Here is an 18,848-nt window from a genome sequence, read left to right as displayed (position 1 = left end):
AGGGGCGGCGAACGCCTCGTGAAAGGCTTCATACGGGAAATGTGGACAACCTCAGCGGCGCGGCAGCGGCGGTCATTTGGAACAATAACTGGTACCACGCGATAGTTACCCGAGAAGTCTGCTCCAAGACTTTGTAGGGGCCAATGAACCGAAGTTAAAACTTGTCACACAAGCCAGGAGTACGAACTGGTGTCCAGAGTAGCACTTCGTCGCCAGGGCAGAAGCACACGACGTGATGAGAGGCGTCGTAATGCTGCTTGCGGTCCTGTTGCCGTGCTTCGGTGTTGATGCGGGCGAGCTGGCGACAACGCAGAATGCGGGACACATATTCTTCACAGGAGGATGGACATTGATTGACAGTTGGTGCGATGAAAGACATCAAGACCGGAACTGGGCGAACGACCCTAGACAAGGTAGAATGGCGAGTAACCGGTCGTGCATTGAACGGCGGTATTATACGCAAAAGTCACGAATGGCAAAATTGCGTCCCAGTTTCTGTGATCCGGTTTGATGTACATGGCTAGCATGTCTGACAGTGCGAAAAATCGCTCTGTGAGGCCATTAGTTTGTGGATGGTAACTGGAGGTAGTCTTGTGGGTGGTTCCGGAGGCTCTGAGTACTTCGTCTACTAGTTGCGAGAGGAATGCTTTTCCACGGTCGCTCAGGAGGACGCAAGGAGCACCGTGGCGCAGTATTAAGGATTGAAGTATGAATGCAGCAACTTCAAAGGCTGAGGCAGAACTCACACAAGTTGTTTCGGCGTAGCATGTCAAGTGATCAACAGCTGTCACAATCCATCGTTTACCGGCGAGAGTCACAGGACGAGGACCATACAGGTCAATGCCAACGATTTCAAATGGTTGCGACGGACAAGGAACCAGGTTGCAGTTGTCCGCTTGGAGCTATTGTAGGGAGCTTTCGACGCTGACATAGGGCGCAGGAAGCGACATACCTCACTACACTGGCGGACAATCCCGGCCAGTAGAAGCGACCTTTGATGCGGTCATAGGTTTTCTGGAAACCAAGGTGACCAGCAGTCATGTCGTCGTGAGAAGCCTGCAGGACATGAGCACGTAGAGAGCGTGGCAGGACAGGAACCCAGCGTTGACCGTCAGGGTGATAGACATGACGGCACAGTCAGTACGCGGTTGTCAATCTTAAATTGCGTCAGCTGGCGACGAAGGCGGGCGTTAGGCGGGCGCGAAGCTCCTTGAAGGTGGTCTACGGTGCGCCGACAGTAAGAGTCCGCAAATTGAGGAGATTGGAAGAATCTGTTGTCGTGTTTAGGCATCTCGTCTACAGTGGCCAACAAGAAAGCATGTGAAGAGGGGTCGTGCGAAAGCTTGTCACGGATGGTAGTTGGAGGTCCATTGCATGATGTCGTAGGAAGCGGACAGCGAGAAAGCGCGTCTGCATCCTGGTGTTCTTTTCCGCACTTGTAGGTAATAGTAAAGTCGTATTCTTGTAGACGAAGAATCTACCGACCAAGCCGTCCAGACAAGTTCTTCAGCGTCGAAAGCCAGCATAATGCATGATGGTCTGTAACGATGGTGAAATGGCGGCCGTGAAGATAAGGTCGAAACTTCTGTACAGACCAAATGATAGCTAGGCATTCCTGCTCCGTGGTGGTGTAATTCTTTTCGGCGTTTGTCAGAACGCGACTTGCGTATGCGACGACCCTCTCCCCTAAAGTGTCGTCTCGCTGTAGGAGAATGCCACCAATGCCGTGACCACTAGCATCCGTATGCAGGAGGGTAGGAGCAGCTTCATCAAAATGGCGTAGTACTGGTTCAGATGTGAGAGCGCGCTTCAGATGGGCGAACGCAGATTCACATTCGGGAGACCACACAAAGGGAACACTAGAACCCAGTAATTTGTGCAGAGGTGACGCTATTGAGGCGAAGCCTCGTATGAATCGGCGAAAATAGGAGGCGAGGCCTAGGAAACTGCGCAAATCTTCGGTCTTTTCGGAACGACGGAAGTGCCGAACTGCCGAAACCTTGTCAGGATCAGGACGAATGCCATCTTTGCTCACAATGTGACTTAGTACCTTGACCGTCTTGCTCGCAAAATGGCATTTCTTGGTGTTTAGCTGAAGTCCAGCTTTGGCAAGGCACGTGAGAACTTCATCCAGACGTTGCAGGTGCTGAGAGAAGATTGACAAGAAAACAACAATATTGTCCAGATAGCACAGTCAAGTCTTTCACTTCAGGCCACGAAGAACGGTGTCAATCATGTGCCCGAACGTTGCGGGTGCATTGCAGAGGCCGAATGGCATGACATTAAACTTGTAGAGCCCATCTGGTGTTGAAAACGCTGTTTTCTCTTTATCGTCCTCATGCATAGGTATCTGCCAGTAGCCGGAACGCAGATCGATGCTGGAGAAGTACTCGGCACCCTACAGGGAATCCAAGGCATCGTCTATTCGCGGCATAGAGTATACATCCTTGCGTGTGATCTTGTTAAGTGCTTGGTAGTTGACACAAAATCGAACTGAGCAGTCTTTCTTCCGAACCAAAACAACGGGGGAAGACCAAGGGCTAGCAGAAGGGCGTATTATATTCCGTTGGAGCATGTCGGTGATGTTCTCGTCAACGATTTTCCTCTCGGCTAGCGATACACAATATGGTCTACGGCGCACGATGGATGTACCATCTGTCTCTATCCGATGCGTCGTAATCGAAGTCTTTCCCAACGAAGCTGAATGCGCATCAAACGAAGCTTCATGTTTTTGGAGCAAAGCAAGCAATTGTTGTGACTGCAAAGGTGTCAGGTCAGAACTGACGGCAGCTGCAAGAGCTGAAGGAGATGCAGCCCGTCCAGTACAAGGAACTTCAGAGGAAGCTGGTTTAAAGGAAACAACAGATATAGATTCCAATTCGGTGGCGGAAGCCAATGTAGTGCCTTTAGGGATAAGAATTTTTTCGGATGTCGGGTTTGTAGCGTAGAGAAGTGCAGAGCCATGATAAAACCTAACCAGCCCTGATGCAAAGGCAATCCCTCTTGCGAGACAGCGTGCAGATGATAATACGAGCACGTCACCGCAGTCAATCACATCAGACGTGATAGCCACAATGCTTTGATGGCAAGGAGGTAGCGCGGTATCTTCTGCAGCAAGAAAGTGAAGTGGTACGTCATCTGCATGAAGTGAATAGGTCGTGTCGGTCATGTGGAGAACGCGTTGCCCACAGCAGATGGAGGCGGAGGCCGTAGAAAGAAAATCCCATCCCAATATGAGCTGCTGGGCACACGAACTTAGCACTGCAAATTGTACGTAATGCAGAAGTCCATTGATGGAAATACGAGCTGTGCGCATGGCGATAGGTCGAATAGCAGCCCCTTGAGCAGCGAGTAGCGTAGGTCCATCATAGGGGGTCGTAACTTTCCGAAGTCATGAACACAATTCACAGTGAATGACTTAAACACTAGCACCAGTGTCTATTAAAGCTTCTACTTGTACACCTTCTATTACAACCAATATCACATTGCACGGACGCGATGGAGGAATTTCTGGCCTGTTGTTTGATGCAGCTTTTCCTCCAAAAGCTGCATAATTTAGTTTTCCGGACGACGCTCGGCGAATTGAGAAGCAGGTCTCAGTGGGGACGTAGAGCGGCGAAGGGGTGACGGCGAGCGGCGTCTCGCAGGACGGTACGTCTGAGCCGTCTCGGATTCTACAGTAGGCGATGGAGAGCGTCCGCGCGGTAGACCATAAGGACGGCGTTGGTCATGGAAGCTCCCTAGACTTTGGAAAGTAGCTCCGGGCGAAAAGTCATCCTGTTCGTATACGTCATATCCGCGACGCTCGTCTTGCTGGCGCCTGCGGTAAAAACGTGCTATGTGGCCACGATAGCTGCAGTAGTAGCAGATGGGACAAGGAGGATGCCACTGCAGATAGTTGGTTTGGGTAGGTGCGCTGGTAGTCATGGACGCGATGGGGGCTGGTGTTGGTTTTGGAGGCATCGGTGGAACGATGACTGGAGTAGCTGCGGCTACTTGTGCGTATGTGGATGGGGCCCTAGGGGTTAGAGGGACCGTGTACGCTGCACCAGCCATGGACGCCAATTCCTCCTTGATAACGTCTCGCAGATTGGTATCGGAGGCATGAGAAGGCATAGGCCCTGCGGCTAAGCCAAGATACTGGAGCTCTTCTCGAATTATTGCGTATATCATTGCTCGTAAAGTAGGGTCGTCGGCAGTAGTGTCTGGCTGCAACCGTACTGATTCGAGTTCATCAAGGCGCTGGCAAGTAGCGACGATATCAGCGACGGTAGCGGTGTTCTGGATGGCTAAAGCATTGAAAGCAATAACTCCGATGCCTTTGAGGATGTGGCGAACCCTGTCTGATTCGGTCATAGCCGTGTTCACGCGTCGACAAAGAGCAAGCACATCCTCGATGTACGACGTATAAGATTCACCGGTTTGTTGCTTGCGAGTGTCGAGCTTTCTTTTTGCGAGGGCGGAACGAACAGCCGGTGTGCCAAAGATTTGGCGGAGCTGCTGTTTGAAAGCGCCCCAGTTCGTGAACTCGACCTCATGGTTGAAAAACCAAGTCTTCACTACTCTGGTCAGATAAAAGGCGACGTGACGTAGCTTGGACGCATCGTCCCAACGGTTAGCCGAACTCACTCGGTCGTAGTCGTCCAGCCAATCCTCAAAGTCTTCCCTGCGAAGTCCAGCAAACAGATGGGGATCATGCTGGTGTCCACTGACAACCCAATACGGGGAGGCTGGGGTAGCCGAGGCCGAGATGGTGGAAGTAGAGAAGTGCCTGTTGGCTCATCCTGCGACATGCTGGTGGACACTGGCACAATCGGCGACCCGATCGAAGCTCCAGGAGGTTGAGCGGGGAGTCAGAGGACGGAGGACCGAAAAGCACACTCCACCACTTGTGACGTAGCAGTTGTCACTACGTTTATTCCGAGTTGAAGATGCGGCGAACCGATCACGCCCACAGCACGGATAACACTCGAGAGCCAGCCCCACAAGCGATGATGAAGAAGAACCCCATATGAACCCCACATGATGATGATCATGTACAGATGACAAAGAATAGCTTATAAACGGCCACAATATATACATACATACATACATACATACATACATACATACATACATACATACATACATACATACACACATGGGTGAGGTTCGGAAAGCTGGTTGGGCCCCAGCCTGCCAGGAAAGATCAAACTTTCTGCCTGTGCTTCCCTGTGTAGCTTCCAGGGTGCTAGTGGAAATGAAAGGTGAAAAAAGAGCTGCTGATCGCTCCGATAACTACATCTAACTATGCTTGTGCTTGAAGGACTAAAAAAAATTTGATGGCAGGAGATTCGTGAGGCGCATAGTTCAATAGTGACGTCATTCTATTATTAGTTAGAAGAGTGTTTCAGGGCTCCTTTAATGATTGTCTGGTAAAATTCTAAAATTAGATGTTTAACGCTGGTAGAGCTAGTGAACACGATGGCAGCCAGGTGAGCCTCAGTGTTTCTAATGTAAATTAACGGTCCTAATGTAAATTTTGTGAATGTTCATGAAGTTTCTGAATACTCCAGCGTAAGCTAAAGATTGAATTTGCAAATATTCTTGCAAGCTGATGCTGTTCTTGGCATATGCCAATTGCAGAGATCTGTTAATTTCTTTCTGCTACATTCTTTTGTCCATGTTGATGGTGTGTTTTGCACCACTTTGAAGGCAGAGTTGCAAACATAATGCAACGTGTGTAGGTCATACTTTGTGTATGGGTGTAAGGTATTTAATAAAAGTTTCAGAACATTGGGTTATGGTTTTGTTTGATGAAAATAGTCCAGGCATAGCATTCATGAAAATAATTTTTCCTCTCTCTCTTTGCTCTGATGGTTTGCAATGAAAATAATTATCTGAGGCCTGCCTTTGCATGACTAATATACTGAAGCATGGAGTCACCCGCTACATATGTTGTAAAAGCTTTGCATTAAAATTGTTAGTGTAGCCCTATTCGTCTTATAGTGACTAGTGTGTGTCGCATTGGACGTTTGCACAGTGCAGCCTCTCTACTGCTGCAGCGACCGTCCTAGGGCATGCGCTCCTGACGAGTGTGCATGTGAGCAAGGCCTCTTTCCTCCTGGCCGGTTGCATGCCATTGTGTGGGCAGTGCCGTGGCGTAATCTTCTCTGTGCCTCACGTGTTCCAGGCAGCGTAGGCAGACGGAGCACATCTTTTTCAGAACGCCCCAAGGAAGCTCTGCGTCGGGGGGCCCTGATGAAGATGCTCCAGCAGAATGCACTCACGTTGCCCCTGTTCATTGGCAAGGAGGATGAAAAGCCACCACCACTGTGCGGGGCCATTCCGGCTGAGCCAAACTACGTTGCCAAGGTAATATCTGTGACAGCTAGGTTTTGTGAAATTGCAAAACTGATTTACTAACGATCCTTCAATAAATGATAACATCTGCTTAAGAGCTATACCATTCCATGTTCGTTGGCACCTTTGAAATTTATCAATGGTCAATGAGGTCAAGTATAGGTCGCTAAGGAGAAAGCTGGTCACACTGGTTCTTCTTTCTTTTTCTTTTCTTGTTGTGAACTATTAATAAGGAGCATAGAAAAAAAAAGCAAGCGATGAACAAATTTATGCATTGATTTTGAGGACCTTTCTATGGTCTTTGAAAAAACAAGAAGCAACTGCTTGCCATAACTGCTGTCTGGGTTTAATCTTGCAAGCGTAAAATGCAAAAAGAAAAAAAAGGAGCACAAAGTTTTTTAACCAATTGCTGCTGTTCCTTTTCAAGTGGTGGTTCTTACAGTACATACTCTACCAATACATTGTGATTGGACGCTAGTGATGCTGTTGTGTTGCACATTTGCAGGCCTTCGCCATTTAGGACTGGGCTCGGGGATGACCAAATACAGTGCCTTTGAATGAACAAATGCTTGCTGTGTCGGGATAATGTGCGCATCTGCCAGAACCGGATGAGTATAGTGATGCAGCTTTGTGAACCAGCAAAGGTCAAGCTGACGAGCCTTTACAGCACTACTACAGATGTGGAATGCACCATTTCCTTAGTGAGGCACAATGAAACAAAATAAAGCTTTTAATTGTTCACTGGAATTTAATGAAAATTAGTTAATTATTTAGTTAGTAATTAGTTAGAAAATAAGCCCAGATTCAGTTATTCTGGGCTAATTTCAGAAAAACGTACAGCTGCTGCAAGCATTAAGTCACTATGCTTGTTTGCGAAAGCTGTTTAAGAGTAAACAATGGCCTGAGAATTTGTGCCCAAGTTTTTCTCAAGATGACAGTGACGCTATTTTTCTATATAGGTATATGTTTCACAGAGAACACAATTATTTGATATGCTTTTCTTTCTACTTTTCATGTACAAAGCCATGTGTAGTATGATAACAAAAGCTCCTTTAAACAAAATTCAAAATTGGAAAAGTGAATTTAAAGTTTCAGAAGTGGCAAGCTTAATTTTCAATGATCTCAATTTCAACCTTGCTATAACAAAGTTGAATAGTAAGCCATATTTATTTTCTTGTCCATTAATTCATTATGGCAAATCAGTTTCACAGAATCTTGCAAAGTGGAGGAAGTGTCATGAAGAAAGAAGTGTCATCCATCTGAATGTAGCACAATGCTGCAAAGGGAACCGTGACAGTTAACATTATGAATCAAGACTTACTCCACTTTGTAGGATTCCACAGAAGTACATAATGAAAAAGTTTGCATGGAGACATGAGGACAATGCCGAGAAAAGACAAGGACGAGCGCTAACTCACAACTGAAGTTTATTCCAAATGCATACTCGAATAAGTAGGAAAACCGAAACAGAACTAAACAAGGCTATCATTGTGGACATGACGTGTTGCCCCATGTACCTGATTGAGTTGGCCAACAACCGAAACTCCCAATCAGAGAAGCGGACGGAAGTCTGACTGATGCACTTATCTCTGTTGATACGCATATGGAAGGCTTCCATGAGCTCCCGCACGAGTTGGTCCCTGTGCCTGAATAGGATTGTTGTTTTGTTGGAGAGGGGTTTGCATTGGATCTTTTTTTTAACGTTCTGCCACACGTGCGGCAATGTTTTGGGAGGTTATCAAGGGAATCTCCCCTAACTAATCTTTGGTATTCTCCCAATCTTTCATTAACACATCGTCCGGCTTGGCCGATGTACAATGCGCCACAGGATGATGGCAGCTAATAGACAACTCCCTGGCACAAGGAATGAATGAGACTGTGTGCTTGACACTGCAATTATTTTTTTTTCTTTTTTTCTTTCTGCCGCCTTCTTCCTTGTGCCTGTGCAAGTGTATACAAAAGCTCACTGTGCCCCACTGATTGTTTTTAACACGTCATTGTCAGCGAGATGATTGCTTTCCCTGATGCAACGATCAATGCTAATCCATCTTTGTTGTCATCATGTGTGCTCAAGTAATGGCACAACAGTCCTTACAGCGTTTTGTGAGTGTGCCAGCTGAATGCTGCAAGCTTCTTGATTTTGTGTGATGCTTGTTATTCGCACACGGGCGGGTGCCTGCAAACAAACACATAAAGCACTCGCTGCCACATTGGGCATAGGGTGTGGCATCCTGCTGGGTTCAATCCCCAGTTGTGAAAACCCGAGCGTGACCACGATGCAGAACAGAGGGCTGGTCAGGATCGGAAGATTCAGGAGAAGGATGATACGCCCGGTGTGCGAGAGCTCGGGCAGCATCGTTTCCAGCCAGACCCGAGTGACCAGGGGCCCAGATGATCTGGATGCGGTGATGCCTTGAGGGAGGAGTGCCAGAGAGTATCTTCTGCGCTTGGAGCGCTGATACAGTCCTCTTGTGTAGTTGCGAATGGCCGTTTTTTAATCGCTGATGATGCAGTATGCATTGGTAGCCGCGTACGCCAAAGCGATGGCTGTTTCTTCTCCTTCTTTAGATTGCGTGGTGAGTATTGATGCAGCCGTGGCGACTCAGTACTGCGAGCCCGCGACTGCGATGACTGCCATGGCATTTTGGTTGGGGTATTCTGCTGTGTCCACGTAGGCTACGTCAGCGGCTTGGTCGTAGCGCTTTTGTAGTCGTTTAGCTCTTTCTGCACGTCGCTCCGGATTATGTTCAGGGCGCATATTGCGAGGTATGGGTGGGATAACTAGCTGAGCAAGAATGTTTGGAGGGACGGGTACTTTTGGTCCGAATTGGGTGGTGTAGGTTATGCCTAGGGTGCCTAGAATATGCCTGCCCATGACGGAATTGGCGAGTCATTTGTATTGGCTAATGCACTGCGCTTCAATAAGCTCGTCTATGATGTTGTGAATGATGAGGGCATCCAGTTTCTCGTTAGAGGTGGAGATGGAAAATGTAGGGCTTGTTTATAAGTCCTCTTGATCATGGTATTGAGTTTGAGCTTGTCAGTTGCATTGAGGCTAAGGTATGGGGCGACGTAGGTGATCCTGCTCAGGGCGTAGGTGGTTACCAGGCGTATAAGGTTGTTTTCTTTCATGCCGTGATATCGATTTGCGATGCGTGCAATGAGGCAAGTGTTTTGGTGTACATAAGTATCTAATTGCTTGAGTATCTCCGTGTTTCTGCCGTTTTGTTGGATGCGTAAGCCAAGGATACGGATGCTAAGTACAGTAGGTATGCGTTGCTGATGCACGTGCAGTTCTATCTCGGGGGGGGGGGGGGGGGGGAGGGGGGGATGAGAGTCTGGATGTCGACCTCCCCAGTTAGGCTTGTACAGAAGGAGCTCCGATTTCTGTGGGGAGCACTCCAGGCCGCGTGGTTCTTCGTATGCAACGACCTCGTTGATGGCTTGCTGCAGCGTGTCCTGAATGTCCTCGTCGCTGCCCCCGGTGACCCACAGGGTGATATTGTCTGCGTAGAGGCTATGCTTGAAGTTGAGGATGCTAGCTAATGTAGGTGGTAGTCAGAGCAAGGCCACGTTAAAAAGAAAAGGGGACAGAACCGATCCTTGCGGCGTGCTTTTGCTGCTGAAGTGAATAATTGGCGACTGCAACCCTTTTATGGTAGTGGTGGCCGTGCGACCTGTAAGGAAATTCTTGACGTAGTTATATGTTCGAAGTCCAACCTGGAGTTGTGCCAGTTGGTTCAGTATGGCCTCATGCGTGACGTTATCGAAGGCCTTGGTTAGGTCTAGCTCCAAGATGGCTCTGGTGTACAGCCTGGAGCTTTTATCGCCATCGATAATTTGGTGCTTGAGCTGAATCATGATATCTTGAGCAGAAAGTTTAGGGCAGAAGGCAACCATGGTATTGGGGAATAGGTCGTTGTCGTTCATATGTCTGTGTAAACGTGTGAGGATGAAGTGTTCGAGGACCTTTCCGACACATGAAGTAAGGGAGATAGGGCGCGGAGGTTTTCAAGTAGGAGGCGCTTCCCTGGTTTGGGAATCATAATGATTTTGGCTTCTTTTCATTGTGAGGGGAGGTTTCCAGTTTCCCAGTACGCTTTAAAATAAGCTCTGAGGGCTAGTACAGAATCCTCATCTAAGTTGCGAAGCATTCTATTAGTAATGCCATCAGGTCCTGGGGTCGAGTTAGGGCAGAGTGCGAGGATGGCTTCACATACTTCTGTTTGTATGGGTGTGTCCAAGTGGTCGTTAGCGGTGCCAGTGTATGCTGGAGCGGGTGTAGTAGGTTGAGGACCTACGTATCGGTCTAGCAGCTCTTGAAGAAATTGTGCATCCGTGCCCGGATGGGTGCGAATAATCTTTTGCAAGTTGTGCTGTTGTTTTTTCTTGCTGTTGGCCGGATCGATGAGGCTACTGAGGATATTCCACGTTTTAGGCAGGTTTGGTTGCCACTTCGTGCTGTCGCATGTGCTATGCCAATTTTGACGAGTAAGTTGTTGTGCATAGTCTTCGATGTGAAGGGTGAGAGTGCTAATACGTTTCCTGAGCATTCGGTTGAGCTTGTTGTGTCTCTATCTGCATTGCAGACTGGCAAGGGCTTCCCACATATGCAGTAACTTGCTATCTGCCTCCTACAGATTGGCTTCCTCAGGCACCAATTTCGTGGCTTCGCTTGCGTCTTGCAGCAAGGATGTGACCCAATCTTCCAAAGGGGGTTGGGTACCGGTGAAAGAGGGGAGGGCTCTGGCCTGCCAGAAAGCGTCCCAATTCGTTATGCGGAGTTGACAGCCCTTGGGCTTTTGCGGGCCCGCTCGAACTGTTGTTTGGATCAAATAGTGGTTGCTGCCCAAGTTGTCTTGTGTGTTGATCCAGTCTGCCTGTGGAATTCGTTTTGCGAATTTCAGGTCCGAAGTAGTGTCTCTGCTAATGCTGTTTCCCATACGAGTGGGACAAGTTGGATCCGTGACAAGAGTAAGACCTTGATTCTGTCCGTGAAGCCATAGTTGTCTTCCCCTTCAGCGGTCCATTCCCATGCCACCGCAGGGTGTTTAGGTCCCCTATGATGAGCAGGGGGGCACCCCTGGCTATTTGATGCGCTTTGGTAAAAAGTCGTAGAAGCCTATGTTGTTGTTTGAGGCTGCTGTACACATTGAGGAAGAGGCTCTGTTGCGTGCGCCTTGCAGACGGAGTGTGAGCAGTGGTCATAATTTGTAACAATCCATTTTAGTTTCGATTCTTATCATTCATCGTGCCTAGTGCCCAGTTTCAGCAATAGCGGTAGGATGGCTTTGTTAGGACCATTGATGAAAGACGAAAAGAATGTAACCCATTGGCTGGCAGTAAGTTCTTTTGGCCACTGTCAGATGGTGCTGCATGCACCATATGTACCAGCGCCTCCTCTATTTTTTTCAATGCCAGCCAGATGCGGTCGGCCCAACCATTCGCCACACTCTCCCATTGTCCTTTCCCACTCTCCCCCATCGACTAGCGTTTGCACCTGCTTTACGGTCATGGGGGAGAGTACCATCTGGGTGGCGCCTCACAGCGGAAGTTGAAGAAAGACTGATAGATGCGTGATAACCTGACACCTGGCAGACGCAGGGACGGAGCATCTACCACTTCTCACCGGTAACGGCAGCAGCGCGTTACACAAGCAGGCATACCTAAACTAGTCGTACCATCTGGGTAGCGTCGCGCCGCGGCAACTCACTGAACTATGGTGCACGAATGGCTCCCATTGGGGAGCGAGCGATTGCACTGGCATTGAAAAAAATAGAGGAGGCGTTGCATGTATACTGGCGAGCAAAAGTTTGGTTACAGATTGTTCTGCAAAAAATTTATTTTCTTTTAAGCCTGGGCACGCTGGCTAAAATCAAGTAGTACATCCTACATGCTTGTGTTTGACCAATGCAATGTATTGAAGCAATTCTATGTTTTGGGGTTGTGCTAGAAAATATTTAGCTTTTGCTGATGCCATGGTGTCCACTCTTCAAATTTTTGCTCGCAAATGTACCTTTGCACCACTAGCCTCACACTCCTTCATACAAGGTGCAGCATGCTGCATGCACCAAAGCACAGGGGAGTGCTGGAGCTACTGTGGAGTGGAGTGCAAGGCAGGTGCGATAGAGTGCATGTGCAACTGCCAAATCATCATGGCAAATTTGGTGCACTGCCAGGTAGCCAACAGCTAGCAGGAGTTCTGAACTGCTGATTCAGATTAATTGCATGCAGCGTCACATGCTGCCAGAATTATGGCTAATCTGCACACGCAGCACACTCACTCACAAGTACACTCACTTCAAAGGTGTGAGTGTGAACATGAGTGAATGCCACTGAGTATGAGTGGATTTGATTATTAATGTGAGTGAGTACCTGTGAGTATGGGTAGGCCTGAGTGTAAATGTAAGTGAGTTTTTGTGAGTGTGAACGTCAGTGCTGGTGAATGTGCATAGGTGTGAGTTTTAACATGACTATATACATGTGAGAGTGAGTAGGTGTGAATGTGAGTGAGTGCTGGTGAGTGTGAGTATGCGTGAGTTGGAACATTAATGCTGGTGAATGTGGGTGGATGTGAGTGTGAACGTAAATACATGTGAGACAGTGCTGGTGAATGTGAGTAGGTACACGTGAGAGTGAGTAGCTGTGAATGTGAGTGAGTGCTGGTGAGTGTGAGTAGCCATGAATGTGAACATTAGTGCTGGAAAATGTATGTGAATGTGAGTGTGAATGTAAGTACATGTCAGAGAGAGAGTAGGTGTGAGTGTGAGTGAGTGCTGGTTAGTGTGAGTAGGCGTGTGAATGTTAGTGTTGGTGATTGCATGTGGATGTAAGTAAGTACATGTGAGAGTGAGTAGGTGTGAATGTGAGTGAGTGCTAGTGAGTGTCAGAAGGCATGTGTGTGAACATTAGTGCTGGTGAATTTGTGTGGATAGGAGTGTGAATATGAGTAAGTACGTGTGAGAGTGAGTAGGTGTGAATGTGAGCCCTGGTGAGTGTGAGTAGGCATGTGTGTGAACGTTAGTGCTGGTGAATGTCTGTGGATTTGCGTGTGAACGTCAGTGAGTACACGTGAAAGTGAGGGGGTTTGAATGTGAGTGAGTGCTGGTGAGTGTGAGTAAGCGTGAGTGTGAATGTTAGTGCTGGTGAATTTGTATGGATGGGAGTGTGAACGTAAGTACATGTGAGAGTGAGTAGGTGTGAGTGTGCATGGACGTGAGTGGGTACCTGTGAGTTTGAACGTGGGATGGTGACAGTGAGAGTGAACCTGAGTGAATGCCTGTGAGTGTGAGTAGACGTGAGTATAAATCTGTGAGTGTGAGTAGATGTGGGTATCAACAGGAGTGAGTGTCGGTAAGTATGAGTGGACTTATAAATGCAAATGAGTACCTATGTATGAGTTTCAGTATATAGATGTAAGCATGAACCTGACTGACCGTCATCGAGTGTGAGTAGACGTGAGTGTGAATGTGAATGAGCACCTGATGGTTTGAGTAGATGTGAGTATGAACAAGGAAGGATGAAAACGAAGGAGCGAAATTTTAGACAGGCTCATTCCCAAGTTCATAGGCAGACATAGAATGCAACATGCAAGAAACAATGCGTGTCCTTCAAGATGGCTTTGTTCTTCATAAGAGCACCTTGGATATATTTACATGAAAGCAACCTCACGTTGGATTTGGAAGAGGTTTAGAGACAGTAAAGAAGGTCCACAACTTAAATCTAGAGCTTACCATCCTATCATCATCTGTTAAGCTGTTCGTGGGGCCCTTCTGACCAAGCTTATATTAACTGCAGGGAGGCTTGGTTTTGAACAATAGTCCTAAACCAGACTGGGGACGGGGCCAAGGGGCAGCTTTCGAGCTTCTTTGTGCAGGTCCAAAAATTCAGTCGAGCAGATGGCATACGAAGTGGTGCCTCCTCTCGCCTCTGCTCTGCGCCAGTATGATGTGGAGTGCTTGTGCTGTTGCCACACTGCGTGCCTATCATAGAGGCAACTGGCACTCCCCCCTCGTTCTTCTGAAGTAATTGCCCTTGTGCTGAGCTTCAAACATCCACTGACAGCCTTGACATCATTGTGTCAGCCAACTTGCCCAACTATGTGTACAAACCTCCAAAGTTTCACGAAACTGCTGACCCCTTCCCTAGGGTCGAACTGAGGGATCTGGTGGTGCGCCACACCAAGACCACTGCTGAAACAAAAGAAGAATGCGACGCGGGTGATGTCAGCACACGCCCCGCCTCGTTCCTGCTGACGATGATTCACCAAAGGGATTTAAGACAGAACTGGCCCATTTCTAGAAGAGAGAGTCACCACCAGCCACCCCATCAGTCTAGTATGCCCTGGCTGCTACTTGTGCGCTATGTTCTGCTATAGTAAAAGCTCGTTAATTCACAGCTCGTTAATTCGAAAGTTAGGATAATTTGAAGTAGCAGCTGTGGTCCGTCCAACAATGTATTGAAAGCAGTATGTAACACATCCCGCTAATTCACTCTGAAATCTGCACTGCCACCAATAATTCGAACTCTGCGCCATCGTGGATGGGGAGAGCGCTAGTGTGTGGCAGCACGTTGGCGACGCCACGCGGTCCGCACAGCTTTGCTTTTTTTCATCTGCGGCCCTTTGTTTAGGCCTGACTGGATATGCGTTTGCGCGTGGCCATTGCGTGGCTAACCCCTCTGTCACAGGTCGCTTCTCTCCCATGAGGTTCTGTACGAAGCTCAAGGGCCGTCGCCGTGCACTGCATGCTGTATGTGCGAGAGAATGCTTGTGAAGATGCGCCGGCGAACACGGCTCAATCTCGCGTGCACAAGCGAAGAAGGCGGGGCAGATGCATGCCCTCTCCTGTCGTGGGCGAGGCACGGAGGTAAGGCGGAAAGGGGGGGGGGTTCTTCCCCAGCGGCTGCTGCCTACTTATTGCGTGGCCAAAGTACGTGCCTGTGTGGGCCTCATCTTCAAAGCAATCTACAATGTTTGCAGAATGCGCATAGTGCCGATAGCTTCGTATGGGATTCTTTCTATGTTTCGTTCGTGTTGAAGCGAGAGCTGTACAAAGGTCAATTAGCTCACTGCTACTGCCGCGATTCCTCACCCCAGCATTTTTCAGTGAGTTTTCGCGGTCATCGAGCGAGATGTGTTCATGTTTACTTGTGCGCTCGTGGCACCGTACTTGTTAATTTAGTTAGTAAGCGAATGTTTACAAGTTCATATGGCCGATAAAACTACTACCTTTACTTCGTATAGCTATCTACTAATTTGCTATTGCAACCGATGCTTCACTTTTCGGGCGAAACTGCGTCATTTTTTTTTCTTCACGCCAGTCGGCGCGACGAATGCGTGGATGGAGTAAGAGTACAGTGTACTAGAATACGGTTCACTGGGATGAGTGGCTGGGGCGGCGGATGCTTTGCGGTGAGGCGCGCAACTATGAAAAATATTTGACGTAGTAGTTCTGCGGAAACCCGCAAGGTGGAGAGAAGTAATTAATAAAGGGAAAATCAGACATCCACCCGTTCGTAGCAATTGCTACAAAGGAAACCCATATGGCTTCCTCGAAAGAAAAGCCTCAGAATTGAAAAAAAATTCATCCTGGTCCGAGACTCGAACCCGGGACCACCGCCTTTCCAGGGCAGCCCCTCTACCATCTGAGCTAACCAGGCGTCTAGCAGATGGCAGGGCGAAGTCGAATTTGTCGACATCACATGAAGCAAAGGCAAGTGTTTGACATAGTAGTTCTGCGGAAACCCGCAATCAAACCCGTATCTATTCTTTAATTCGTTTTATTGATTTTTAATGCCACTTGGTGACTGCGCGTGCATTGCGGCCGCAGTGTTGACTTTCATTCTACTATGTTTTTGTACGGTTCTCTTTGGAGAACAAATATTTTTCTTGTTCTTCAAGCAGTTTGTATCTCTCGTGTGTATTTTTGCACATATAGTTTTTCATCAGTAAGCTTGCGAAGTGCAGACGGAAAAAAATGTTGTAAACTTCCTCCTTGTGGCTTCAAGCAAATAAAACATATCAGCCCCATTCGGCGCCCTGTACTCAGATTTACAAGAAGTATTTGTATAGAAAAAGAAAAAAAAAAACTGCAGTGCCACATTCCATTCATGTTTCTGTCTTCCTCGCATAACAGAACGTGGAGTAATTGGCACGGGTTCTTTTATTGCGGTCGGTACTCGGGTGCTGAAAACAGTTCTAGGTAGCTATTATATAAGCTAATCTTTGGCCCGTAAGCTGTGTGAAATTTTTTGTCCAGTCCATGCTTAACAACAACAAAACTCGGTGCCCTTCCACTCTGTGAAGAAGGATAACCAGGAAAGCTGTGTATGTGAGCCCCTTAATGGCTCACGGATCCAAACCAGGTCGCAGAATTCGATAGGAACGAAATAGAAAAACACTCATGTAATTCTGCTTAGGTGCGCGTTAAAGAACCCCAGGTGGTGAGAACTGAACAGAGTGCCTCACAAGCATATCACCAACTGTAGAATTTGTTTAAATAAAAAGAAACAAGAAAAGGAAAAAAGTAGCTGCATCCTCTGGCTTTTTTTCCAGGGGTGTAAACGAACGAAATTATTCCGGGCACGGACACAGCATCTCCTTCACAATGAACTTATCGCGTCGAACAACGTCCGTGGTGTCAAAATCATTTTCGCACACTCTGACGTGTTCAGAGTCGAAGGTAAAGCCGACAGCTTCCTGTCATGGTATTGCATGTTTCCACTTCACCCGCTCACCGGCGTCACTAGGTAAACAAAGTAACAATACCTTTTCGCTCGTACATCTGTAGCCAAAGTGACAACGTAGTACAGATCAACAAATTATCTCTTGAGATGAGGAAAACCAACTGTCGATGCCACTGGACTACTTGGGCACCCAGCCATAGAATAAAGAACCAACTGATGCAGCGTGCAGGTTTCGTCTAGCCCCCACCATGCTCCCAGAGCCACCGCGTGGCAGGTGCGGCAACATAGCAAGCTCTCCCATAGCGTTACGGTGGAGTTTCGTGACCAGAAAAGCATTGGAGGACTCTGACAGAACCGATTAGCACCTGTGCATTAATTCTCTCACGAACTGATGCGCCTCTGCGCAACAGCCACGACTCTCAGCAGCACACTCATTCGGAATAACAGTCCTCACTTGCATCAGCCCCTCAGCTTCGAGATTTCAAAAGTGCTGTTATTCGTTACATTTGAACGCAAACGGCTATTCAATAACTTTTGATAATGAATTCTGAAGTCGAATACGATCTAAATAGCAAATACCATTCGATTAGACTATATGTTTTAACTTCACTTCACCTGCTGGCACATTGAAGGAAATTACCAAACAAGCCCCAGAGATTACTTTGGTAAATACTGAGTACGTAGGCAATATCTTGCCCCTAACGCTGTTGTTCATATTAATGTCCAATAGTTTCCTTGATTCCTTTTCTCTGAAAGTCGATTGGTTCATGTAGGGCTGGTGCAACTTTTAAAAGAAACCCACTTATTCTAGTCGGGAGCTCTCACTTTTTCAATCAGTGCATTTAAAATTGGAAAGCATACTTAGCACCAGCAAACAAGGACAGAAGGGAGACGACACCACAATGCACTAACTTCAACAACTTGATTTTCAGGAAACATAGGAAACATGATTTTCAGGAAAATATAGGGGAAATTACTTGTACTTACTAATTGAATTAAAGAAATGATAAACTAATGGCAATGAAAGTGGATAGAAAAACAACTTGCCACAGGTGGGGAACGATCCCACGTCTTCGCGTTACGCGTGCAATTCGAGCATCACAGAGCAAAAAAATTAGGTCTGCTTTTTTTCCCCACTTGTCTTCGCAGGTTGGCGACATGGTAGCAGCCTTGGCACGTGGTCCTGATGATGATGAGAACTGGATCTTAGCAGAAGTGCTTCACTACAGCCATGGCAGCGCCAAGTATGAGGTGGATGACATTGATGAAGAGCAGAAGGAGAGACACACACTGAGCCGTCGCAGAGTTGTTCCCCTACCGCTCCTGCGAGCAAATCCCCTCACCGACCCTTCGGCATTGTTTGCCAAGGGAACACTCGTGATGGCATTGTACCCACAGACTACCTGCTTCTACCGGGCACTGGTTCATGAGCCTCCTAGTGGTCCTCAGGATGACTACCTCGTACTGTTTGAAGATTCATCATACCCGGAAGGCTATTCACCTCCTCTTGCAGTTGCACAACGTTATGTCATTTGCTGCAAAGAGATGCGTAAAAAGTAATGCTCAGTCTTTTGGCATTCTTCACAGTGGCTGCACTTATGGCTACAGTGGTTGCTGTATGTTCCACTGACGGAGCAAAGCTGTACTGATGGAGTGCATAAAGTTTCAAGGGACTACAAGAATTTGGCATGATTTATGTTCTGCCCCCTTTTTTTTCCGCGGAGTAGGTTTAGACCTGACAATGGAGAGTGAAGTTTTGCCTCACTTGTCAATTCCTTCGCACTCCCTGCTGTGAATGAGGTAGCAGCATGGGCCACTAT

At 47.6% G+C, this 18,848-nt stretch overlaps 1 protein-coding gene across 3 annotated transcripts in view; it reads left to right on the top strand.

Moving 5' to 3' along the window:
• Positions 1-18,710, top strand: part of Sgf29 (SAGA-associated factor 29) — a 41,901-nt gene extending 23,191 nt beyond the window's left edge. For 2 of the 3 annotated variants that reach the window (XM_050170360.3, XM_050170359.3), the window contains exons 4-5: positions 6,173-6,354; positions 18,178-18,710. In XM_050170360.3, the coding sequence (XP_050026317.1) occupies positions 6,173-6,354; positions 18,178-18,588 (593 nt within the window). In that variant the 3' untranslated portion in view covers positions 18,589-18,710. The remainder of the gene's footprint in view (positions 1-6,172; positions 6,355-18,177) is intronic. The other variant, XM_050170364.3, reaches the window with a different exon arrangement.
• The last annotated feature ends 138 nt before the right edge of the window (positions 18,711-18,848 follow it).

Source organism: Dermacentor andersoni, chromosome 6, assembly GCF_023375885.2.
Source record: "Dermacentor andersoni chromosome 6, qqDerAnde1_hic_scaffold, whole genome shotgun sequence".
NCBI lineage: Eukaryota > Metazoa > Arthropoda > Arachnida > Ixodida > Ixodidae > Dermacentor > Dermacentor andersoni.
The sequence above is the reverse complement of the archived record's forward strand: the minus strand, read 5'-3'. Positions and strand labels throughout refer to the sequence as shown.